The sequence below is a fragment of the Drosophila sechellia genome, chromosome 2L (genome assembly GCF_004382195.2).
Source record: "Drosophila sechellia strain sech25 chromosome 2L, ASM438219v1, whole genome shotgun sequence".
Taxonomy (NCBI): domain Eukaryota; kingdom Metazoa; phylum Arthropoda; class Insecta; order Diptera; family Drosophilidae; genus Drosophila; species Drosophila sechellia.
Window position 1 is genome coordinate 11675887 of NC_045949.1, and position 25771 is coordinate 11701657.

General features: G+C 41.0%; 5 protein-coding genes across 5 annotated transcripts in view; 4 read left to right on the forward strand and 1 right to left on the reverse strand.

Annotated features, from left to right (window-relative positions):
* LOC6612189 (calcium/calmodulin-dependent 3',5'-cyclic nucleotide phosphodiesterase 1) overlaps nucleotides 1-4130 on the reverse strand; it is a 114031-nt gene extending 109901 nt beyond the window's left edge. Inside the window, exon 1 of the mRNA XM_032727334.1 lies at nucleotides 4075-4130. The gene's annotated coding sequence lies outside the window, so the exon portion shown is untranslated. The remainder of the gene's footprint in view (nucleotides 1-4074) is intronic.
* Nucleotides 4131-12917: 8787 nt separating this feature from the next.
* On the forward strand, nucleotides 12918-14372 carry LOC6617675 (odorant receptor 33a). Its single transcript, XM_002041952.2, has 2 exons — nucleotides 12918-13639; nucleotides 13710-14372. The coding sequence occupies exons 1-2, from the start codon at nucleotides 12918-12920 to the stop codon at nucleotides 14122-14124; spliced, it is 1137 nt and encodes a 378-aa protein (XP_002041988.1). The 3' UTR covers nucleotides 14125-14372.
* A 216-nt stretch (nucleotides 14373-14588) lies between these two features.
* Nucleotides 14589-15895, forward strand: LOC6617676 (odorant receptor 33b). The gene is made up of 2 exons (XM_002041953.1): nucleotides 14589-15316; nucleotides 15484-15895. Exons 1-2 carry the CDS (start codon nucleotides 14589-14591, stop codon nucleotides 15893-15895), a joined length of 1140 nt encoding a protein of 379 aa, XP_002041989.1.
* A 426-nt stretch (nucleotides 15896-16321) lies between these two features.
* On the forward strand, nucleotides 16322-18996 carry LOC6617677 (odorant receptor 33c). Its single transcript, XM_032727364.1, has 3 exons — nucleotides 16322-17075; nucleotides 17155-17944; nucleotides 18595-18996. Exons 1-2 carry the CDS (start codon nucleotides 16345-16347, stop codon nucleotides 17576-17578), a joined length of 1155 nt encoding a protein of 384 aa, XP_032583255.1. The 5' UTR covers nucleotides 16322-16344; the 3' UTR covers nucleotides 17579-17944; nucleotides 18595-18996.
* A 3583-nt stretch (nucleotides 18997-22579) lies between these two features.
* Nucleotides 22580-25209, forward strand: LOC6617678 (trichohyalin). Its single transcript, XM_002041955.2, has 2 exons — nucleotides 22580-22673; nucleotides 23416-25209. The coding sequence occupies exons 1-2, from the start codon at nucleotides 22665-22667 to the stop codon at nucleotides 24820-24822; spliced, it is 1416 nt and encodes a 471-aa protein (XP_002041991.1). The 5' UTR covers nucleotides 22580-22664; the 3' UTR covers nucleotides 24823-25209.
* The last annotated feature ends 562 nt before the right edge of the window (nucleotides 25210-25771 follow it).

Sequence of the window (25771 nt, forward strand, 5' to 3'; positions counted from 1 at the left end):
TTAATGACATTTGCATAACAAAGCAGAATAAGGTTGACTTGCATGATATAAATATGATTATATAAATAAATATGAGCCGAGATCATGAATTAATAATTGATTGTTTAGCCACTCTATTAACCGTGTGAATTAAATACATACATAATTAACCATAAATAGTAAAATTTAAAAAAATACATAAATGGAAATTTAATTTCTAATTATGAAATATCTAGCAATGGACTTGAAAACATTTACGTAAGTGCAAACTGACCCCAGACATTCAAAAATTGCATTGCTTTTAAATTGGCGCTTACTGAACGGCGCAAAATATTTGAAAAACAGGTGCACAAACAATTTCATGAAAATCCCACATGTGCACTTAATTATTATCCTAATTGCCTGGCTACATTCTTGTTTTAAAGTTTTCCAGGTGCAATAACATGTTACCTAACCAGCTACGGGTGATATTTTCCTTGTGGCGCCATGGCTTCAAGTAGACCAGATTGAAAGACTATTCCCCCACATAACAGGATCCTCCTTCCTGAACTCATCATTCGCCTTTTTGGTCGCTGGCAATGCAAGTGGCCCATTTACCCAGCAGGCCTTTTGACACGAGTGTTCTGTAGCGGATTCGGAATGGTGTAGGGAGGGGGGTTTGGGAAAAGTGAATGTGGAAACAGTTTCCACTCAGGAGATATGTTTAACGTGGGCAAATGTGAGGAAGGCGATGGCAACTCGTCTAATTTCGCCTTGCCATGTTGCATCCTCGAGTGGCGGCGTCGGGCATGCTAAGCTCACTTTTGGACCACTTGATGATGAGGGACATCTCTCCTGCCCCATCCACTCCATTTTAAAGCCCCCTATTCCAAATAGTGCTGCCTATTTGGCTTAGTTTTAGTTCTAAAGACATTTAAAAGTGAAACCAACTAATCGATGAAAAATATCAGCTAGCTTATGCACAAATTTCAAGAAAGAAATCAACGGGATCTATAATTTTATAATTTGTTTATAATTATTTATAATTTTTGAAGCTTGTAAGATTTATTTAAATTTTATTATTGCCGTTTTACTTTTATTGAATAAAAAATTGCTAGCTATTAAAGTGCACATTTTAGCTTATTTTTTTGAACATCACTGCATAGCGCATGGTGTTCAAAATTTTCACTGGTGCGAAAAGTATTTTTCGCACATAATTTCCAGAGCAAGCGGGATGGGACGTCGGCAAACAGCTTCAACTTGTTAACCTCCTTTTCTAGCCAGCCAGCGCTGGCTCTTTCTATTTTTTGCTCCATCTCTCTCTATTACTTTGCCGCTGGCATTTACATGGACAATCTACGCCCACTCAAGCGGCGCCACCATTGTTGGCCGCTTTACCGAAACGGAAGAATGAAAACAAAATATTTAAGCGCCACATTCCCCTCGTTCTTTTCCTCATTTTCCTTTGCCCCGCCATCTTGCCACCCCCGCTTCTTGTGAATTTTCAATTAAAAGGCGCTTTTCCCGCATTCACACATGACTTTTCCGCCGCGCGAAATTAACAGCTCATGAAATATGCCCTGAAATGTATGCAACGAGCCATTGTTGTGAATCTCGTTCTGAAGAGCTTGACTCGTCCTTGGATGCCTTGAAATAACGATGCCAGCCCCAAAGGCGACAATTTAATCACCTGCACGCCGAGAAATAAAGGTGGGAAGTCATTCTCAACTCTGAAGCGAAAGTCATTAGTTCAAAATATAAATAGATTCATAAGGCTACCAGAAGCATCCTTTTTCCATCTCTGCGATTCACTTCCTGTCCGCACTAGGTTTTAATGAGCCTCTCAATATGCATGACACACAGCTTAAATGTGTAATTGCGAATGCGACGCACTACCACGTGTTCTCATTACCAACCAAAGAGCAGAACAGCGACATCAGCAGAAATATTTGGGTAAATTGATGACATCGTTGCGTATACGTAATATGCTCATGCTGCAAGTGCCACTCCATGCATTCAGTCTATGAAAATGTATTCAATTTGTTGCTGCTCCAGATAAATAATATTCTTGAAAATCGAAAATTTCTGCATTGAAGGGAAGTGGAAATATTTATACAACCCTTGCTGGGAAATCGGAAACGATTTATAAATGGAAATTGGGGTAAAAAAAAGATAAAAATCGCTTGTAAAAACTCTCCATTCAGCTGGTATTGAGCGTGAATATATATATATATGTAACACATACGCCACACACTCATTCCCATACTGACAGCTTTACAAATTTCAATGCATTTGCTTGGCACTCACTGCCATTCGCATTCGCATTCAGAACTCAACATTCATCGTTCGACATCCCGATTTCATTTCATTTCGAAGATGCGGGCTATTGTGTGCGCAAAAGTTTTCGGGTTCTGCAAAGTCTGCGCTTAAACTATCATAAAATAATCACAATGAGAAATCAAAAAGTTTCTCCGGCTGTGCCAGGTCATATAATAAATCAGACGGAGGCCTCCGCCACTCACATGCATAATGAAAATAGTCGAGGAAAATGGAAAATTCTCAGCACAAGGGCAGAACGTAGAAACTTTTCTGCGCTTTTCGCTGAGAGCACAAAAGTTCAAAGGGCCTGCGAAAGGAAAACACACCCATACCCAGTAGCAGTCTGCACACCTCAGGCTCAGTTTCTGGCAGCAGGTGATTAACAGATGCAAAGGGCCAGCGGGCCAGCGAAATCCATTCATTTGTTATTTGTCCAGATTTGAAAAATGATTCAGCCTTTGCTAATACGTTTTTGTTGATAATTAACTAGCGAACTAGGCAAAACGAAGTGCAGGGCGAGTCTTGCGGAGATGCGCAAAATTCTTAATTTGGGCATTGCGCAAAAATAAACAAAAACAGCCATTGAAACACAGTAAAACAGTAAGTAAACAGCAAGGCTCAACTTAAGGATACCCTTTAAATATTCTGTAACTCTTTCTAATAATTTAATTTATAATGCATCATATAAATAAATTAACTATTTTTTTTTATTATTTATATACCCGTTACTAAACAAAAATTCGTTAAAAAGTATCTAATAGGTATCTAAAGTATCTAACAAATATCCCCAAGAATTACAAAGTATTTGCAGTAAAGAAATGCTTTTCCCTGGTTCTTGGTCAGTTTTTGCTGTTTTGCATACCGCTCCAGAAACAAATCAAAAGTAAATCGAGAGTGAAAAACACTTTGAAAAACGTTAAAAAGTGAATACTCGTTTTATGTACTTTTATTAGTACACAACTTAAACGCCAATTAGCTGAGCTAAAATTATATTATGATCTTTTTGTTGGCTAAACTTGTTTTCCAATTGAATGATGTATACAAAGAAGGAAAACCACTGCGTTTCCCAATATTTTATTTGTGTATTCTTTCTGAGTGTATTGCTTTTCACCAAGTTTATTTCGTTTAAAATTTACATTGTTTTGGTGTACCAAAAAATCACAAATTTAATTGATTTTCCAAGTCTACTGAGTTGTTTCTTAGAATACATTATGTGGATTCGATGTTTTGGGTAAACATTGTAAATATTGTCTGTTAATTATGGCTGTTTTTGGAAGGTCTCCTCTTGAGTAGTTTATTCTAATAGAAATTTCAATGTTTTTGATATGGTACAATGCTTAGTTGAAATACTCATAATACTTAAGGCAAAAAATAACATTGTTTCCTTGTTTAAATAAGCTAAGTGATGTTATTTCTTCTACATTTAAATCATTTTTTCGCAGACTTGCAAGTACAAACTTCGAATTTAACTGACAATTTGAGGCGTATGTACGACTCCTTTCAACTTTTTATTAGATCCATTGCAACTGCATTAAAACTGTGCCAAGTGCAGGACGAGACAAGGAGAAAGTCAGGCCGACGCCACCATTTTGTGTGCCGGAAAGTTCCAAAAACTATCCTTGACTCGCATTTGCAATATGCATGACTTTGCATTGGTTTGGCTTGGCTTGGCCTGGCTTTTTGTTCTGTTTCAGATTTCCCATTTGATCTGTGGTTTTTTCGGAGGGAATGGGGATTTGAGATTGAGAAACGACGCGTAGGGTAAGGTCATCAGTGCTTTCATTCCGCTTTACTTACTCAGCTTCTCGACGGGTTCCGCTCTGTGTGCTTTTTGCCTTCTCGGATTCCGCTTAAATTGTAATTATTTGTTGGCTCCACTGCTTGCACACAGTTTTCGTATTGCGTTCTGTCCGCCAAACTTAGGGCATTTGAAAACTGTTGTGATTTATATGGCTACCCAGTTGGTTACGACTGTAAAATCCGACTTTGATTTTGATTGATTGCAGTTAGTATATTGTTAGTTATGAACGCGAGCAGCTGCCGAATCGCGAATCATTTTTCGACAGTCGTAAACTTTTACTTTGACACATGCCGGGACTGCGCAATATTTAATAAGCACCCCAAAACACACACAAGCACACACACTCGCACACACTGGGAAGCAGTTAATATATGCCTGTATCACTCATACGTCACGTTGCCGGTTTTTGTTTTGGATATGGAAAAAAAGGGAGGGAAAAACGGCGGGGACAGTGCTCGACAGCGGTCAGGAAAATCAGCTTTTGTACAGCACGTGCACCTGACATTTAGTGCCGCAAGTTTCCCAAAACCAATAACCCCGAACTCCCGCAGGTGGGGTTCGCCCTTCAGTTTTGGGAGAAAATGGGGAAACTAGCGAGCTGGTCCAATAAAAATTCAAAGCAGGCGGCAATCAATGACGTAGGTAGTGAAATGAAACAAACAAAACAAAAGTTCTTTCAAATTTGTTATTTTTAACATTTCCGTAAGTAAAAATAGGGCAGAGTTAACGTAGAAACAATACAATTAAAATCTTAAGCATGTGATAATCAAATTAATTGCACAGTTCCAAATTATTCTCCACTGCCTTGTTTAACACATAAATTGAATACAAAATACCACAATAAAATATTTTTTAAGTCTAGATCAAAGGTTGGTCAAATATTCCATTGGATTAGTCAATAACCTTTTCGATTAGCTGCCCCCATCCCTCTCCTTTCAATCGCATGTCGTGTCTGAGAACAGAAGTACAAAAGGAACGTGGCATTTCCTCGTCCTTGATGGCGATTGTCAAGTGCGAGTTCCCGGATTGCCCCGCTCCTTGGATTTTCCCCTGGTGGCACGAAAAGCGCAGCTGTCTCAGCCACTCCCCCTTTTCGCTATCCGCCCCTCTGAGCGTTACTGTTGCCACTTGTGCTGGGTTTCCTTCGAGTGGCGTCGCCAATCATCGAAAGTGAAGTGTCCAAAAAAGAAAGTGCCGAGCACAATGACGGAAATGGAGGGGGTTTTTTTGTGGGGGAAGGGGAGCTGAAGTTGAGAGGGGGGCCGTTGGAGAGGAAATAGTGGTATAAGCGTTGGCCAACTTCCTGCCCGGTCAGTTAACCTAATGACCGGCATTCATGGCCATTTCCCTCTCGTGACGTCTCAAAAGTTGGACTGGCCCAGGCTTTTATGTGCCTTGTCTTTTGTCATTTATCATAACTTCGGACGTCCCTGCCACCAGAAACTCTTTCAATTGTCCAACGGAAAATTTAGTGGCAATAAGAGCCAGACCTTCGGGATTGGGTGACAACTTTAGTTTATGGCTTCAGCCGAGAGGGGAAAACTAATTCTAAAATTAAAACATTTTCCCATTGCGTTTTTCGGGCATAGACCGACGAAAAATTGTGAAGTTATGTCGGCAATGAAAAATTATTGCATAAATTAATTACGACGAGGTACGTGCCCCAGCAAATGCGCCGTATGTAGGCGAATGAAGCCCGTTTTGAGGTCGGAGGTCGGGAGCCCATGGCGTATACGTAATGGCTGCTGCTGCTCGGTACAATGTGTGCGTTTGAGGACAAGCAATTAACCACATGTGCATTCAGGTCGTGCCTTTCCTTTTACCTGGAAATTAAATTTTCGGCCTCGCAAGGCGCACTGCTTTCATTGTCTGAGCAAGTGGGCTCCCTTCCACTTTTCAAATGAATTTCCGCTGAAATGGCGTGGCATCGTTGATGGCTTATATGAATTGTTTATCGGCAAGTGAGCTGTTTAAGATGTTCTATCCACACCCCTTCTACATTATTGATTGAATTCAACGAATGCCGCGGCTTCACGTTGGGTAAGCTGTTATAAATAAATCACTTGACAATTATTCCCGGGGCACATTTGGTTGGAAATTCAATTCTCACATCAATTATTAACCGTAGGAAATTTCGCTGTAAATTGCGTATACGCCGTGTGGCGCCTGTCTGATCAAAAACAAATCCGTCAACACAATGCCAGCCACGTTGACAGCCTGCCAACGCATCAAATTAGCTGGCGACATTAAAAAAGGAAAACAATTGAAAAACAGAGGAAAATACTAGCAATAAGAAACGAATTCAAGAGCAAACACAAGTCACACGGGGCCATCCATCAGTCCAGGACACTTGTTTTTTTTTCTCTCCCCTGTCAATCGGAGTACCGAGATTCTGGCAGATTTGCCGCCGCGCATCTCTTGTTCAATTAAATTAAATACATATACATATAAACATATATTTTTATCCGATGCGAATCTCGCTGCAATTGGCTTTCACTTTTTATGTCTTTCGATGGGGGGTCGCTGGCAACAACAACAGCAAAACGCTTAAAAATAGCCGCCCGTTGGCCAAGGACAACTTATGGTTATTTTTGAAGCCGTACAAATTGTAGCAGTGGAGGAAAACAATAGGTGGCCATTTCTTAAAGTCGTTACTGCTGTTGTTATTGTTCTGACATTGAAAATACTTCGATTTGATTGAGCGGTATAGCTTTTTAGTTTCACTGTCCAAGTTTTTCATTTCGTTACATTTCCTATTTATTTTTCTTGCACTTTTCTTTCCTTTGTAATTTGTGCTTGCGCTAGATTTATCGAGGATTATCCCTCACTTTTGTCACAAACAAACTCACACTCGCACACGCACACACACAGACACTTGTTCTATTGTTTTTCACACGTTTCTTGAACGGCCTAGTGTACAAGTAAGGAAAATCGAAGCGAGTGGGAAATCCGACGAGAGTACCGTTAGCTGCAATGGCTTCCAAACAACTGAATTTCCGCCAACGCTTTTGAAAACATTTCTTGAAAGTTGCGTTCTCGGTTGCGGTTCGTGCCATGTGCTCCGAACATGTTCGATGCGGCATTTTCATTGTTGTGTTTTGGGTTCGAAGCGAGCCGATTGCAGGAGCCGAAGCGGATTTTTCCCCATTTTCCACAAGCTCACCGACCCACCAGCGCCACATCCGAGCCAAAGATGCTGCAACTCGCATACAAATGGTCGAAACCCGAAAGAGAGGCCTGCTTGGTGGAAAACTCTGGTTGGGAAGCGTATTTCCACGCGAGGATTGGGTCTGAAAAATTGCTTACAAATGGAAATGAAGCGTGTGTGTAAAGGTAAGTAGCGACATCAAATAAATGGCCATTTCTGTTGCGCCACGGACAGGTGAGGAATGTCTGACATATGGCCCACGTTCAAGGATTATATTATGTGTGGCCCAGGCCCATCAGTAGCTAATGGTGAGCAAGTGGGATATTTATTCAGATTTTAAAACGGCAACAACATTTTAAGCATTAATAACACTACTTCGGGCTACAAATTTGGGTATGTAATTTGTTATCAAAACCGATTTAATATATCGATAGTTTCAGATCAAGGTCTTTGGTTGACTGTTATTATAAAACCTCAATGAGTTACCTCTTAGCCACTTTAAAAATTCATTAAACAATTCTCTGTATGATGAATTGGCTTGAAGGAGACTACAGAAACCCTCACTAATTGTCCGCATTCCGAACTTTCTCCATAACGTGCACCTGCATTCATTGCCAATCCCCTCAGACAACTCCCTCATGATGGATGATTGTCCTTATGGTGCCCAGTGTCATGTATTGATGATGCTCTGGACCTTTTGTCTGACCGCAAGTCATCACATTAATTAAGAGCACGCCTGAAAATCCCATTCGAATACTTCGATTTGACTGGAAGAGCCAAGAAGGTCGGGCATGGATCCCGGATCCGGCCAACTTCTAATCCTTGCCATGGCCCATTCTCCAGCGTATTCTAAGCCCTTGGCCCGGCACGTAAAATATGCCAACTGTAAGGAATTTTGCGGCAACGCCTCGCAAAGCTGGCAGCGTGTAAAATGAGCGATAAGCGGTGGGGCAGGATGTGCAGGAGGCAGGGAGAAGGAGAAGGATAAAAGTACACACAAAGAAAATATACTTGATTCCTTAAAATTGAATATTAAGAAATATTCACAAGAATCTATAGTAGTATTTTTCTTGTCTACGTATTTCTTTATGTTTAATATTATATATCTTATTTTATCTAAAGAGCTATTATCATTTAATTAATAGATAAAATTGAAATAGAAAAAATCTTTAAGTTTTCACACTTTTTTCATTTATTATTATAAGCACCCACAGTAAAAAATAGATATTTTTTCAGTTCAGTGCACTCGCTGGGAATTGAAGGTGTGAACGAGAAATGGTACTGCTTCGCTTCGCCTGCATTTTATGGCGGTTGTAGTTAATAAAGCGCAAACAGAAAACCCCAAGACACTGAGGGAGCCAAAGAAGGAGACGGCAACAGGGTGAAAGAGAGAGAGAGAGAGAGAGGGCACAGAGTGGAGCACAGCTTGGAGGAGAACAATCAATTTCACGTCAATTGGTTTATATTTAATGGGCTCAGCTATGACTGCGATGACGACCAGCGTCGTCACGGATATCGAAGGCAAAGGCTGAGGAATTAAGGTTATAGTTCGAGGTTCGAGGTGGCCAAAACGCAATACTCGACCCCAACAATATTTGTCACTGACAGCATGGCTAAGCCCGGCCGAACAATTGAAATGTCAGCATTTGTGGGCGTGTAATACTTGCGCTGCTGGCTAAAAGGAAATGGAGCTGCTCCCAAAAGCCGCTTAAACCAGTCGGAGTGAGCCAGAAATAGATGGCACCCAGGCAGCTCATAATTTGACAGAGCGAAATCGAAATGCACTTACCCAGGCAACAGCTGAACGAGACGTGTTGAAGAAGGTATAATCAAATAATCCAGGTGGAACAATCAATAACATATAATTCAGTCTGCAGAGGAATATGGCATTATTCAATATTTCATGGGAATTAAGTTAAATTTCTTGGTAAAATAAATATTTCCTAAATTTTTCCCACTAAGTCGAAGTTGGGCGCATAATATTTTTAAATGATTTATACTTTGTGTAACATTTAAATATCTGTAACTGTTTATGTACACGTAACTTTACCGCATAATAACATAATAAGAAGTTTAAGTTTAATTTAAATTCCTTAAATTGGTGCGATAGCCAAAGTTTACAAAGTGGCTCCATGGGTCGGCAAACTTTGCGAAGCCATCCTTGGACTCAAATATTGTTGTTCCACTGCCAAACATAAGCTGACTATGCAAAACTTTTGTTTGGCATGCGAAACGCGCGTTCTATGCAAAATGGTAACCGGAAACACGGCTAGCAGATTAAGCCAGGCTGAACTTGGCCAGATTGGGAGCCGGCTGCGTAATTTCGGCACATGATTGATTGCCCTCGTGTGTTGTCTGTATAGGCCACCATGGCGTATGCGCAATATGAGAACATAACAAATATGGAATGCGCGTGACCGCTGTGTCATGTCTATCTTCCAATTCAACTTTTTTTTCCCCCATTCCAACGAATCCGTCAAATTAATATGCATCTCTTTGGCAGACGACAAAAGGCTTTCAAGTGCAACTGGGCGTTGTCACACATTAACCTGCTAATGAGTGGGCGTAGCAAGGTCAAATGTGCAAGCACTTAGCCTAATGATAAGCAAAGAATGCCAGCCCAGCACAACCATACCGAAAATTCCACAAATTGCCTTGAGAAAAAAACGAAGGAAACCACTGCCACAGGGAACGGGGCTATCGGTGCACTGGTTAGGAAAAACCACACAAATCGTTCAACACTTGGCGGCACTTAAATGGGGAAAACCACATGATAAAATTAGACGATTAGCAGTGGCCGCAAGTACAGATACACAGACACTATTACTGAGGAAGTAAGCATTTAGAAAACATGGGCGCAGCTAAAGGGGAGTTCTTAGATAAATAAATTCGAGGAAAAATAACAATGTATTACAAATATATTATAAAAAAAAAATATTCAGTGAGCATAATCAACTATACCAAAACTAAATAGGTCTTAACTAAGCTAACCTTAAATCTATTGTTTTAAGTGCTACAAATTATAAGTTACACATTATTTCTAAAAGTATCCACTTTATCCTTAAAATCCTTAAAAATGTCCCCAGTCTACTTACTTTGGCCAAAATGTACACACTTCTGCATGACATGATTGTTGGCTGCACAAATAATTGAACGCCCCTTTGGGGTCACGCCCCTGACAAAGGCACACAGAGCAGACCGGAGTCCATTCAGAGACCCCGAGTAGACCAAGTAAACAAACGGCGAACGCAGCTGTTCCGCCGACACTCGATTTTGGAGCCCTCGAAATACCCAAAACCAAACCACTTCACCCCCATGACCTCTTAGTGGTGAGAAAAAAAAAACACAGAATATATATAAAACCAGCAAGAGAAACACACACCATTTTTGGCGCGGTTTTGGTAAATTTTTGTGCTGAAATTAGTTGAACAAAACATAACATAGCGATAAAGCAATAAATACTTGACACAATGCCTTCGAATCTAAAGTAAACAAAGTCTGAATGTGGTCAATGTCATGGGCGATATTATATCAGGCTGTGGGAGATTCATTATAGATTATATAATGCGTGGGCATATTTCAGAAGCTAATTAGCAACCCAAAAGTATACACAGTTAAGGGGAAGAACTGCAAACTCAATTCGCAGAATTAGATATTAGCCAGTGCACGAATGAACAGATTTCAAGGTGCTTTATCTGCTTAATAACCATTCGCAAATATTGACTTTATGAATAGAAGAACGAAGCGAACGAATAAAACGAATGAATATTACTATTTTTGCAAAGTGAACATTTTTGGTATATTTGGGTTTGCTGACGAAGCCGACTTTTTCTTTCGTTCCTTCTTTTTTTTTTTGGTGGCTCCAAGCAAAGAGAACTCAAAATTCGGGCTATTTTCTGCATTTCATTGCTTTGATATTTTGCAGTTTTAGGGGCCAACGAATTCACATTTAATGGCACAGATATGCAGCTAAACCACATTACTGCCTGCTTATCCAGCGATAAATGCTTTGTCTTTTATGGACCTTAGACTTTTAAATTGATTTTTCCGCTTCAAGTTCTCTAGATGAACATTTAATTGTTTACCCTAATTTTGCTCGTGTTTATATTCCAGTTGCAGAATTAGTTCTGGAAAGCCAATAAAACGAATCCTTTGATGCTAAGCAGCTAATTGGCGGCAATGGAAACTCTAATAAATTAGGGAATAGACAAAATGACAAGTCAAGACCGTGTGACCTTGCCCATCACAAATCGAACACACTGAACAACCAGATGGGTATTCCTCCTTTACCGAAACCTTCGGCCACTTGATAAATTTGAAAACTGTCAGTTTCGCCTGATAAAACCAGAATACTTCCACCAACTCACACTTTCCGGGAAGTTTATCGCATGCCACGCGCCAGTTGCCCTCGGGCCCAACTGTGGGGAAAAATAAGATTAAATTACATTTTGCTCACAGTTGTGATTTTCATTAATTTAGTGCCACATAAACACACACTCACAGAGCAGTTGGAGCCAAAAAATCATATAGAAAAGAGAAACTTTTCAAAAAAAAATTCCAAATCAAATAACTTTGGCAACTTTCCTTTGTCATGGAGTGGAGTGGGCCAGACCACAAACAAAAAACACAAAAAGTTTGCCAAAATAAGAAAGTTGCAGCTGCCTCTTAATTATACCTCACAGTCAAAGCAAGCATATTGTTGATTTTTCGAAGTATACTACATTTTAACTAAAATGGGATTTTAAAAAATATACTAATTCATTTTTTAAACCAAATTAACTTATGTTGGTTAAAGTAATAAAAACGTTAAACGTTCGCCAAAGCTGTTCATTTTGTTATTACGTATACGCAATGTATGCTTTAACAAAAAGTAAAATTTTTTTGTTCTTAGCCTTGACATATTTTATTGGCCGAAAGATCCAACCATAAAAAGTATTGGAGAATGGTAAATGAAAAAAATTGCAAAAAACTCCGTTTTTACTGTGTTTTAGCGTAACAAAAGACAATGTAAGCGAAATGTTTGCATTCAAAACTTATCGATGGCGGTTATAAAACATTTGAAAGGTAAAAGTTACAACTTTTTTAACAGCAACGGAAGCAACTATCCTTTTTTATTACTCCCAGCAGCTGCCGATAAGAGTTTTAATGCCAAATAATGGCAACTTAGTCAGTGCAGTTGCAAAATAGATCATGGGACAACATTTGACCGACCTTTAACTGCATTTTTAATGTCCATTTTGTATGCTTAGTTACAGCAAAGGATAGAAGATGGGTTTCATTAAATAAAAGTACTAAAAAGGGTACACACAATATTTGTTTTTATTTTTTGTAACACATTTCCACTACAGTAGAAAATGATTTTACTATTAAACACTATTCACTTTATTGTGGATTGCGATGTTTAGGCAAAATAAAAATTTTGTTAAATAAAGCTTGGTATTAATTTATAAAAATTAACATCTGTTTAATTATTTACCTAATCCGTAAATATCAAAGTGAAGAACTTTATTTATTAATGTTATTACGCTACAGCTCACACTTGCTTAGTTAACACAAATAGGTGATAATTGCTGGAATCAATTAAATATAATTGCGGGGACAACAATTACGCCTACCCGACTTAGATTTAATTATTAAAAGAAAACAGTATAAAAGGAAAGGCGGTTCATAACTTGTTTAATTGTTTCAAATATGGATTCAAGAAGGCAAGTCCGAAGTGAAAATCTTTACAAAACCTATTGGCTATACTGGCGACTTCTGGGAGTCGAAGGCGATTATCCTTTCCGACGGCTAGTGGATTTTACAATCACGTCTTTTATTACAATTTTATTTCCCCTCCATCTTATACTGGGAATGTATAAAAAGCCCACGATTCAAATCTTCAGGAGTCTGCACTTCACATCGGAATGCATTTTCTGCAGCTATAAGTTTTTCTGTTTTCGTTGGAAACTTAAAGAAATTAAGGCCATCGAAGGATTGCTTCAGGATCTGGATAATCGAGCTGAAAGTGAAGAGGAACGCAACTATTTTGACCAAAATACAAGTCGTGTGGCTCGAATGCTCTCGAAAAGTTACTTGGTAGCTGCTATATCGGCTATAATCACTGCAACCGTAGCTGGTTTATTTAGTAGTGGTCGAAATTTAATGTATCTGGGTTGGTTGCCCTACGATTTTCAAGCCACCTCCGCAATCTATTGGATTAGCTTTTCCTATCAGGCGCTGGGCTCTAGTCTGCTGATTCTGGAAAATCTGGCCAACGATTCATATCCGCCGATTACATTTTGTGTGGTCTCTGGACATGTGAGACTATTGTTAATGCGTTTAAGTCGAATTGGTCACGATATAAGGATAACAAGATCGGAAAATACCAGAAAACTCATCGAAGGTATTCAGGATCACAGGAAACTAATGGAGTGAGATTAAAGATTTAATAACCGCATGTTTGATAGTCTCTGATTGATTAATCAAATGTATCTTTTCCAGGATAATACGTCTACTTCGCAGCACTTTATATCTTACCCAACTGGGCCAGTTCCTTTCCAGCGGAATCAACATTTCCATAACACTCATCAACATCCTGTTCTTTGCGGAAAACAACTTTGCAATGCTTTATTATGCGGTGTTTTTTGCTGCGATGTTGATAGAACTATTTCCAAGTTGTTACTATGGAACTCTAATGACAATGGAGTTTGATAAGCTACCATACGCTATCTTTTCCAGCAACTGGCTAAAAATGGATAAAAGATACAATCGATCCTTGATAATACTGATGCAACTAACACTGGTTCCAGTGAATATAAAAGCAGGAGGTATTGTTGGCATCGATATGAGTGCATTTTTTGCCACAGTTCGAATGGCATATTCCTTTTACACTTTAGCCTTGTCATTTCGAGTATAGGAAAATATAAGTATAACTCAATAATTTTTTTTTCAATATGGTAGCATTTTTAAAAAACAATTACCTCAGTTTTAACAACACATGTCACATGAATCGAAAATATTAACTCACCTGCTAAACAGCAATCAACACATCAGCAAATATAATTTATAACATGTCCATTTATTGTTCACAGACAACACCCAATTATCTAAATACAAATGTAATTCATTTGCACAGATCCTTGATCAATAAAATATGATTAACCAAAGCAAAAATTTGTATTTACGCTGCCGGCCCCAAATTATTAACTTCCCAGGCAGTTCTTACCCAAGAAAAGGTGTGAATTGGTCATAGCAAATTATAGGGTTATCGCACTCGTAGTAAATTGATGGGCGTGTAACGATGTAGGACTATAATTTAGCCATTTAGAAAGCCCAGTATAAAAGACAAAATGCCGCAGGACCTATTCCATTGTTTCGAACATGGACTTAAAACCGCGAGTCATTCGAAGTGAAGATATCTACAGAACCTATTGGTTATATTGGCATCTTTTGGGCCTGGAAAGCAATTTCTTTCTGAATCGTTTGCTGGATTTGGTGATTACAGTTTTCGTAACCATCTGGTATCCAATTCATCTGATTCTGGGACTGTTTATGGATAGATCTTTGGGGGATGTCTGCAAGGGTCTACCAATTACGGCAGCATGCTTTTTCGCCAGCTTTAAGTTTATTTGCTTTCGCATCAAGCTATCTGAGATTAAAGAAATCGAAATATCATTTAAAGAGCTGGATCAGCGAGCTTTGAGTCAAGAGGAATGCGAGTTTTTCAATCAAAATACGAGACGTGAGGCGAATTTCATTTGGAAAAGTTTCATTGTGGCCTATGGGCTATCGAATATCTCGGCTATAGCATCAGTTCTCTTCGCCGGTGGACATAAGCTATTATATCCCGCCTGGTTTCCATACGATGTGCAGGCCACGGAACTAATATTTTGGCTAAGTGTAACATACCAAATTGCCGGAGTAAGTTTGGCCATACTTCAGAATCTGGCCAACGATTCCTATCCACCGATGACATTTTGCGTAGTTGCCGGTCATGTAAGACTTTTGGCAATGCGTTTGAGTAGAATAGGCCAAGGTCCCGAGGAAACAAAGTATTCAACCGGAAAGCAATTAATCGAAAGCATCGAGGATCACAGGAAACTAATGAAGTAATGTACATATTTAATGGTTTTAAATGATTATCATGTTATCGGAAAACCATTCTGTTTTCGGGTGTCACGGAAATCTATTTTCTTCAATTTACATTTGATATAAAGTACTTTCTTGTAAATATTTACTATATTGTTTATTTTGTGCCTTTATTATTTATTTCCAGAATAGTGGAGTTATTGCGCAGCACCATGAATATTTCGCAGCTCGGCCAGTTTATATCAAGTGGTGTTAATATTTCCATAACACTAGTCAATATTCTGTTCTTTGCGGATAATAAGTTCGCTGTAACCTACTACGGAGTGTACTTCCTATCGATGGTGTTGGAGTTCTTCCCATGCTGCTATTACGGCACCCTGATATCCGTGGAGATGAACCAGCTGACCTACGCGATTTACTCAAGTAACTGGATGAGTATGGATCGGAGTTACAGCCGCATCCTGCTGATATTCATGCAACTCACCCTGGCGGAAGTGCAGATCAAGGCCTGTGGGATGATTGGCATCGGAATGAACGCCTTCTTTGCTACCGTGCGATTGGCCTACTCCTTCTTCACTTTGGCCATGTCGCTGCGTTAATAAGTGGGCGACCAGCCAGCCAGGCGTTTGGCCCACAAATTTGCATATTCGCTTAATTTTAATTACCACTAATGGCGGCCATTAACGCGCGGCTCATGAAAATTGCATTGGCGGCGTTTAAATGCCATTTAGCGCGGATTATGCACCTGAATTTACACTCGAACAAGTAATAAATTATGTTAAAAATTGAAATAAGTGTTTACGTTGGTTGAAATCTATGAAAATGTGTGTCCAATATTTAAAGTTTTTTGTATACAATCTACTTATTGTATTTTAATTAAATAATATTTTCAAAATGAGAAGCCTATATTTTATATTTAAATGTAATAAAACTATACGAATATATAAACATCTCCTTGCTTAAAGTGGTATCATTTCTCGCCGTGTATCCTCTCATGACATCTGCATAAAAGCTCCAGTCTTACTGAGAAATGTGCATTAGGTGAACAATGTTCATTATCGACAGTCTTAGTTTTTATCGTCCATTCTGGATCTGCATGCGATTGCTGGTACCGACTTTCTTCAAGGATTCCTCGCGTCCTGTCCAGCTGTACGTGGTGTTGCTGCACATCCTGGTCACCTTGTGGTTTCCACTGCACCTGCTGCTTCATCTTCTGCTACTTCCATCTACGGCTGACTTCTTTAAGAACCTGACCATGTCTCTGACTTGTGTGGCCTGCAGTCTGAAGCACGTGGCCCACTTGTATCACTTGCCGCAAATTGTGGAAATCGAATCACTGATCAAGCAGTTAGACACATTTATTGCCAGCGAACAGGAGCATCGCTACTATCAGGATCACGTGTATTGCCATGCAAGGCGCTTTACAAGATGTCTCTATATCAGCTTTGGCATGATCTATGCGGTTTTCCTGTTCGGCGTCCTCGTTCAGGTGATTAGCGGAAAATGGGAACTTCTTTATCCAGCCTATTTCCCATTCGACTTGGAGAGCAATCGCCTTCTCGGCGCAGTGGCCTTGGGCTATCAGGTATTCAGCATGTTAGTTGAAGGCTTCCAGGCGCTGGGAAACGATACCTACACCCCGCTGACATTATGCCTTCTGGCCGGACATATCCATTTGTGGTCCATACGCATGGGTCAACTGGGATACTTCGAGGAGGAGGCGGCGACGATTCATCAGCGGTTGCTGGAGTACATTGAGCAGCATAAACTCTTGGTGCGGTAAGCTCTGATTATATAACTTTTGACAAGAAGATTATTCATTTTAACTGGTTAAAAAAACGATGCACTCAATGTGCAGATTCCACAACCTGGTGAGCCGAACCATCAGCGAAGTGCAACTGGTGCAGCTAGGCGGATGTGGCGCCACTCTGTGCATCATTGTCTCCTACATGCTCTTCTTTGTGGGCGACACCATCTCGCTGGTCTACTACTTGGTTTTCTTCGGAGTGGTCTGCGTGCAGCTCTTTCCAAGCTGCTATTTTGCCAGCGAAGTGGCCGAGGAGGTGGAACGGCTGCCATATGCGATCTTCTCCAGCAGATGGTACGATCAATCGCGGGATCATCGATTCGATTTGCTCATCTTTACACAATTAACACTGGGAAACCGGGGGTGGGTCATCAAGGCAGGAGGTCTCATCGAGCTGAATTTGAATGCCTTTTTCGCCACCCTGAAGATGGCCTATTCCCTCTTTGCCGTTGTGGTGCGGGCAAAGGGTATATAGAGCGTCTGTTTAATTAAATGGATTTCACGACCCGGCCAGCGTATTGTTATTGATTCTGGCCCCCCCTGAAATTGGCCAAAAGTGGAGCAATCAACGCGGGAAAATGAAATTTCATTAATTGGCCCCGTCGCGATACGCAAATAAACAGTTTGCCACACGGAAATTCTGATGTTTCCAACGAACAACAATGGCACATTAAAGTTAAATGAATTGTTTACGTATACACAATTTCGATTCTGATTTCTGTTTGTATATTTTGTTGCTGTAATCCTTGCATAAATCTCAATGGAATCAGACTGCTTTGTGTTGCTGTAATTAAAATAAAAAATGGTATGCCAATCAATGAAAAGTAAAAAAGAAGTGCATGTAAGTTGTGTTTTTTCATAGTCTGCAAATTGCCCTTGAAATTGTTTTATTATCACTTTGAATTCATAGCCTTATGGTTTTGGGTAAATGGCAAATATCTCCCATTTGGTTTGTCGTATCGTATTTTTTTATTTTTTCTGTTTATTAACTTTTGACGAGAGACCCAGAATTTTTCATTTAGGGCCATTTTGGGGCACCCACAAGTGTGTACGTGCTGCAAACACATTTTCGTTTACTTTGCCTTTTTTATCCGATGAATTTAATCAAACTTGAAAGCCTCGGCGAATCGATGCTCAATTTTTAAGCACCAGGGGCTCACACGTACATTATATGACTGATTTTTAATTAAAACTCTTGCCAAGCGGGAATAATTGAATTCTGAAATGTTTCCACTGCATTAAGTTTCGATGTTTCTTGATGGCAAATTATTGAGCATACCCTAGAACTTGAAGTATAATCGCGAATTGGTTTTGCAAAATACTCAAACTAAACCTACAAATTTATTAAATAATCTTCAATTCTTTACGACTTAAGTTTTTGATACGTGACCTGTTAAATTTGCAGATGCACCTTTTTTGTCAACACGAAATGGAAAGTTGTGTATCTCACTTGACTTATTTATTTATTTATTTTTATATTTTTAAATAAAGCATCCCCGAATAAGTTTAAGTGAATCGACGTGGATGCTGTGAAGATGAATCGTGATAGCATCTCGAAACTGGAAACCCCTTGCAACGTGAACATGCCGCCGTGGAAATGAGAAATATATTTAAAAATATTTCAGTGGACGACGAGCCTTTTGCTCGAAATGCAAATGAGGAAAAGCCCTTGGCGTTGCATGCCGGAAAAGTGCGATGGACAACGGACTGCATAAGTGTCCAGGAAAGCGGCGCCGGACAAACGTTGGCGCACACTTGTCCAAGGACTCGTGGCAAGAAGGAGTGGGATGTGGCCAAGGACACGCAGCGTACGCTACCGCGGCAATTTATTGATGCCAACGCAACGATGAGTGTGCGAACAAATTGCCTGAATGTCTGTGATGTCAATGGTACACAGAGCTTCAAGTCTTAGAAGCTTTATTAAATTATTGAAAATGTAATATTCAAAATGAATTTAGAAATTAATCATTTTCATAGCTTTATGTAATGACTTGTTATTTTGTTTGTCCTGCTGGTAACCAAGACATAGTGATCTTCCCAAAACGCACACATTTCTCTCAGTGCAGTGTGAGAGGTGCGATAAGGGGTTGTGTCGGTAAAATTTGTCCCCAACAGATGGCGCTATCTGTCGAACGCATAGCGCCCAAGCAACCATTAAAATATCCCCCCAGCAACACTTTGCGTCATTATTGAAAGCAATTTCCCACGGCAAATAGAAAATCGAAAAACAAAACCGAATCGAGTAAGAATGCGAAAAAATGAAATGGAATAAAATAAAATAGAATCACACAGAGGACAGTAGAAAATGCGACAAATGTGGGGGCTCAAGCCGCAGCTTAGAGGCCGATGCGCGAATATTGCGCATACGCCACCCCAGGGAGCAGCACTCAAAATACAGTCCACACCATCTAGGAGCCCAACCATTCGAGTCACCCATTTAGACCCATCCATAGAGTTGGGAGCCACAGCAGGCCCAATTGCTGGAGGTGATTTAACTTTTTCTGCCTGCCATTCATTTCCTTTTCAATAGCACAAAAGCACACAGACACTGAGCGGCGAGAGATGGCAGAAATATTGTTGGCATACTTTTTCAAGTGTTTCCCTCCTTCCTGCATGTTGTCCTTGCTCCTCTCTCCTGGCTCCTGGCTCCTGTCTGATGGCGACTGGCTCCTTTCGCCGCACTCCTGGCTCTGCTGTTTATTTTAACTTTTGGCATTTTGTGCGCAAACCGAGGGGAATTTCGCCTGAAATAGGAAAGTAAAACAAAAAGCGGTTAAACAAAATATGAAAAATAAATTGAAACACTCAACCGAACCCTGGCTGTCTGTCTAAAAAGTCCCCATTGAGGCTTCCACTCTATCAGAGTCCTGCCATTGGTGGCATCAGTCCGAAAAGCCATGCACCTCCTGTACATAAAAGTAGATCTGAGATCTGGTCACGAGTCGTCCCACTACAGATTGAATTGCCTTCTCTGGCCGAAAAACGCAATTTGATTGCCAAACCCAACGGAATTCGGAATGGGGATGCAGAACTAAGGTAAACACACTTTTCATTGCATTTTGCTTTGCTTCTGGGTGTTGCATATTCCACCAAAGTCAACAGAATGCCATTACACTTAGTTAATATATACAGTTCTTTATTTTAAATGAAGACAGATAACATCACACAAAACAGCATTGATGTTAAAGTTAACTAGTAATTTTAAAGCTAAATAAATATATAATATAGAAAATGCACAGCAATGCAACTGATCACTAGTTTTAATTTATAAAATTTTCTTTATAAAATATTTTTCGTTTGCATTTAATTGCAATACAATTTAATTGAAACAAACAAAACCAAACCAGCAGATACACAAGAAACTTAATTGAAATTACGGTGGCAATTGCATGTGATTTTTAATGAACGCTAATACAGTGAATGTGTCGACTCTAATTGCCTTTTGGCAGTTGCAAATGGTGAGAAATTGTTGAGCGCATTTTCTGTATCGAATGAAAAAGTGAAAAATGATTAATTACCCTCCGGCAAATTGGCCCGACCTACTCAGCGCAGGGATAGGGATTTTCCATGTACAACTGCATTGCGATTCGTGTCGGAATTGGCAAAACTATTTTCCCATTCCACACGGCCAACTCAATTACAACGTGGCCGACTGTCGGCTGTTGGGCATTCAATTTTCCCCCGTCCAGCGAGAAAAACAAGCGGAAAACGCGCATCAAAGACAAACAGAGCTGGCGATATGTGGAGCAGGGGTAGGGAAAACTGGGGTGTTGCATAGGGGGGTAGTTGGGGTTGGGTGTTTGGAAAAAGTGTCCAACATGTTGGACAACCGAACTGGCGGCGCCTAAAACTATGCTCCACGGCATGAATAACAGAGCGGATCAGGTCTTTAGCTTTTTCTGCACTGCAAGAAAATATAGAATCTTTCGGTTCTCAAAGGGTTTTGTGGACTAAGTTAGTGAATTTTCTAGAAAGCTGTAAACTCTTAAGATTGAACCTTTAAGTTAACTTATTAAATACATAAATTATAAGTATTAGACAATTGAATTTCCTTTCTTTTCCCTGTGCAGTGCCACTTGTGCTCTTACTCTTGTATTTTAGTCATGCATGACAATTTTTTCCAGCCAGTTGCCTGTGCTTTTTTGCTTTGGGTTTTCCATTGGCTCGGCTCCTGTTATTGTTGGGGCCCCTTTGTTTGGATCACGTTGGAGATTTCTTTTTGTTTACGAACGCACTGACACAGATGTTCTGGGTTGATGTTTTGGCCCCACTTTTGTTTTTGCAGCTGATGAAGTTAGTACGCATCCCAAAGCCGGCTTATTAATGTGTCCAACTCATATATGAGTGTCTCATAAAAGATTACTTTAAGGTCGAGCACATTAATCGCTGGGTATAGATTTTACTGATAGCTGCTGACACACTATTTGTCAGTTTTTATTGCTGTTGTAAAGCAAACCATTGACTAATCAGTACTGAGTCATTGACTCTTTGTCTAAGTTACAATCAGTTACTATTTGTGGCCACTGTCTGGCTTTTCCTGATTCTAGTTACTAATATCTTATAACTCAGTCTATACAACTAAAAAATAGGCATTCAAGTTATTCATAAAACTAAAAAGCATGCAATAATTACAAGGGAGTAGAGAGGTATTTAAGTAAAAACAAAATAAGAACAATCGATAGAAATTTACAATTACCACTCTTAATAAAATCCAAATTGGAAAACAGAATACAGAGCTGTGTAATTCCCTACATCAAATCATAAATCAATCGCCTGGATTGCGTGAAACAAGGAAGCCCCCTAAAAACCCACATCCGTTGACCAGATATATGCACTTCCTACGAACTATCTACGCAAAAGACAACAAATGAGGCACAGCTCTCGTTACTACGCACAATGATGAAAAACCTGTCGGATAATGATGAATACGAGATAATCGATAAAGTGTGCCTGGTTACAGGGGAAGTCCATTAAGGTGACCATTCCAGCCCGGAGCCTCTTTTACTTACTTGTGGTCAGCTATCGAATTTCCCCCTTTTTTTTGCCTCCTATGCCAACGCCTGGTTTCTAATTTTTTTGTGGAGCATTTTGCAATCGGATCTCATTCGGATGGAGGAGGGATTACAAAATTTCAAATTCATGAGACCGAAGCGCCACAAAGACAGGCCTATTTCCAATTTCCGTACGCAATGTTTGCTGGCCGTTTTCATAAGCGTCCACCAGCGCACACATCGGTTTTGGCCCAGTGGGTGACAATTTCGCACTGCAATGGCTCAAAAGTGAATGCTGCAGTGCAGCTCCAATTAATCTGCATCTGTATCTGTGTATCAGTGCCTCGGGAAGGTCATTTGTAACCTTAACTAAACAAATTTGAAAGCTGGTGGCCGGCATATCAGGTGTGGTCTGGTTCTGGCGATGGCCCTTTTATGCCCTGTCGTTATAAAATGGCCAGTGGGCGTTGGTGTTGGCATCAGTTCGCCATCGGCAGCAAACGGGAAACAGCAGCAGTAGCCAAACAAATAACCAGCAGCCAACTAGTCGTATACTTAACGTCAGCAGCCATGAAACGGGTAAGTTTTCCGTCAACCGCTGCCGGCCATAAATATTCGTTGTTGTTCTGCCGCCATGTAAATCCGGCAAACTGGAAGTTGGGGCCATAAATCAGGATAATCAAAAATACAAAACGATAAGGGCCATAGCGTTTTAGGCCAAATTAAAAGCCCAGAGATGTGGCATAAGCCAAATGGAAATCAACCGAGCTTGGTTGGGGATCAAAACAAGTATAAAAACGATAGGATAATATATTATGTTTTGCATATATTTGGATAATAATTTTTCCTGCCATTTTAACTCAATAATTTTTCGTTCATTGTGAAAAAAGAGAAAACAAAAAAATGAAAATTTAACTAAAATATTTTCTAAAATGCAGAAATCATTTAATAAGTAGTTAAATTTTTCACAGAGTTAATGATACTAAACTTTAAACCATTCAAGATTATTTGCTATTTCAATGTGGAAAATTTATTATTTAGCTACCATCAGCTTTCAGTGTATTTTATACTATTGTTCCCGACAACTGAGCTTATTCTTTTTGTAAACTTGACAGCCAATAGAGTCAGACAAACCAACAAATCCCAACAACTTTTTGTTCAGTAACAAGAATCGCCTGTTGTCGTTTTTAATTTATGACCCTCGCAACTAACAAATAAAAAGGGAAAGCCATTGTGGAATGACAAATTGATGAGGCCAATGGGTGATTTATACCGGATAACTATTTAATTCGAATCCTATGCGAATCCTTTCCAATTCCAGACATACTTGTTGCTCTGCCTGAGTATTCTCACCTGCAATGTGGCCAACTCGGCATACCTGCGTCCCATCGATCTTATCCAGCTCGCCAAGTCCTCCAACCTTCAGCAGCAACAGCAGCTGCGTGGGGATCTGAACCGAGACGATAACAACGATGACGATGATGCCACCACCTTGGCACCCAATTCCAACGAGGATTACGACAGTCGTCCCCAGTACAGTTTTGCCTATGATGTGAGGGACTCGCTGACCGGCGATGACAAGCGGCAGGAGGAGAAGCGCGATGGCGACCTGGTCAAGGGTCAGTACTCCCTGATCGAACCCGATGGCACCCGCCGCATTGTGGAGTACACGGCCGATGATGTGAGTGGCTTCAATGCCATTGTGTCCAAGCAGCGTCTGGATGAGCAGCAGCAGCAGCAAAGGCTCTCCGCCTCCACTTCGTCCCGTTTCAACAGCCTTGAGGAACTGCAGACCCGTCTCACCGCCCAGGCCATTGCGGAAGCCCGATCTCTGGTGGAGGCCCAACAGGCCAGCCAACTGCAGCTGGAGGCGCAGAATCGTCGGGAATCGGAGAATCAGGCTCGCAACCAGGCTCAACAGCTCATGGAGCATTTCCAGCAGCAGGTGCAACAGCAGGAGCAGCAGCGTCTGCAGCAGGAGCAGCAATTGAGGGATCTGCAGCGCCTCCAGGAGCAGCGGGATCGCGAGGAGCGTGATCGTGAGCAACGGGAGCGGGAGCAGCGTGAGCGGGAACAGCGCGAGCGCCAGCAGCGGGAACAGGAACTCCGGGAACGAGAGCTGCGCGAACGTGATCTCCGTGATCGTGAACTCCGGGATAGGGAACAGCGGGATCGGGAGCAGCGTGACCGCGAGGATCGCCGCCAGCAAGCGGGTCGTCGTCAGAGTCAGAACCAGCGATTGCTCGACCAGCAGACCCTACTCCTGGCCCAAAGCCTGCCCAGCATTCAGGCCACCGTGGTCTCCCATCCACCCACTTTGCTCGCCTCCCGCCTGCCCGGCAGCACCACTACCAGCTCCTCTAGTACTACCACTCTGCTGACCAGGGAACGCGATCTTGAGGCCTGGCGTCAGTTGCCCAATGCTCGCATCACCATCGATCGCAGCTCCCAGCCGCTGATCCTCAGTCAGCCGTCCAGTGCCACCGTTCAGGCTCAGCTGATCAGTTCACCACTGCTTTTGGAGTCCGGCAACCTCAACGGATTGATAAGCACCCGGCTGAATGGCAATGCTGCACGAGCTGGAGCCGCCTTGAGTTGGTCCAATGGACGCCGTCTGCTGAACAACGATCTCTGGCAGCTGGACAGGCTGGATGACCGTGCAGATAGTCGGCGGGAGAGCGAGGAGTTGCGTTCCAACAGCGCCGAACGTCGCTCCAAGAACTGGTAGATACTCCAGAAAAGCGATATGACTCAACCCAATCTTCAACTGAACTCATACGAAACTCCAACCAGCGACCTCAGCGATCTGCCAACCGGACAACAAATATGTTTAGACTATAAGTTCTAGATCGAATCTAGCCTAGAATCGGGGATTTTGGTAATTCTCTCAGCTTTTCGTCCCATCTAATGCATACAGCAAATTCTGCCAAGAATCTAACCCAAGCTCTAACGCTTTCCATTCCGCTAACTTTAGTAGTAAGTTTAATTGTTTTTGTGTTACTCTATTAGTTAGTCAACTGCATCAATGTGAAAATGTAAAAAAAAAATAAACCAGATTATTCAAGGAAGGCTGCTGGACTTCAACGAAGTCGGCATGCTCTTTTGCAAAACTTAATTCGTGTCAACTTGCCAATTAAGTTCGGCTAACTTACCAGCACCAGATTTGAGCGTCGTCCACAGGTGGTAAAAGGATTTTTCGTTTTGGCTCTTGCACTCCTTCTGGCCAACTAACCAAAGCCAGTTGACCCTAATCGCCTTTCATGGACTCTGACACTTTGGTCATGGATGCTGCACTTTCACACACGAGTTTCGCCCCTCTCCCACTTTCCTGCCCCACAATTCAACCTTCATGGACACGTGTGCACGCAACTTGGCCATAAACCCTGGAGCCAAGTTTCCTTGGGACAGCCAGCCCAATGGCTACAAATTTTTTAATAATAAACAGCGGGGAGGGAATCCTCAAAGTTTTCTGCTCCATTCCATAAAGTTTGTCTCGTGTACACTTAAAAATAAAGTTGCACTTGAGTGTTTGACTTGGGAAGGGAGGAAAGGTTAGCTTTGCTGTGGCTGTTAGGATGCCAAGGCAATAACAAAGTGGCAAAAGGTAATGAAAACCAGTCGGAGGCGAATGAAAATTGTGGTCGGGTGAAAACCACATCGATTGGGAGATTGCGGGA

Coding starts and splice junctions, on each gene's coding strand:
- LOC6617675 (XM_002041952.2), top strand. CDS start 12,918: ATGGATTCAAGAAGGCAAGTCCGAAGTGAAAATCTTTACAAAACCTAT. Junction 13,640..13,709: donor GATCACAGGAAACTAATGGA/GTGAGATTAAAG, acceptor TATCTTTTCCAG/GATAATACGTCTACTTCGCA.
- LOC6617676 (XM_002041953.1), top strand. CDS start 14,589: ATGGACTTAAAACCGCGAGTCATTCGAAGTGAAGATATCTACAGAACC. Junction 15,317..15,483: donor GATCACAGGAAACTAATGAA/GTAATGTACATA, acceptor ATTTATTTCCAG/AATAGTGGAGTTATTGCGCA.
- LOC6617677 (XM_032727364.1), top strand. CDS start 16,345: ATGTTCATTATCGACAGTCTTAGTTTTTATCGTCCATTCTGGATCTGC. Junction 17,076..17,154: donor CAGCATAAACTCTTGGTGCG/GTAAGCTCTGAT, acceptor CTCAATGTGCAG/ATTCCACAACCTGGTGAGCC.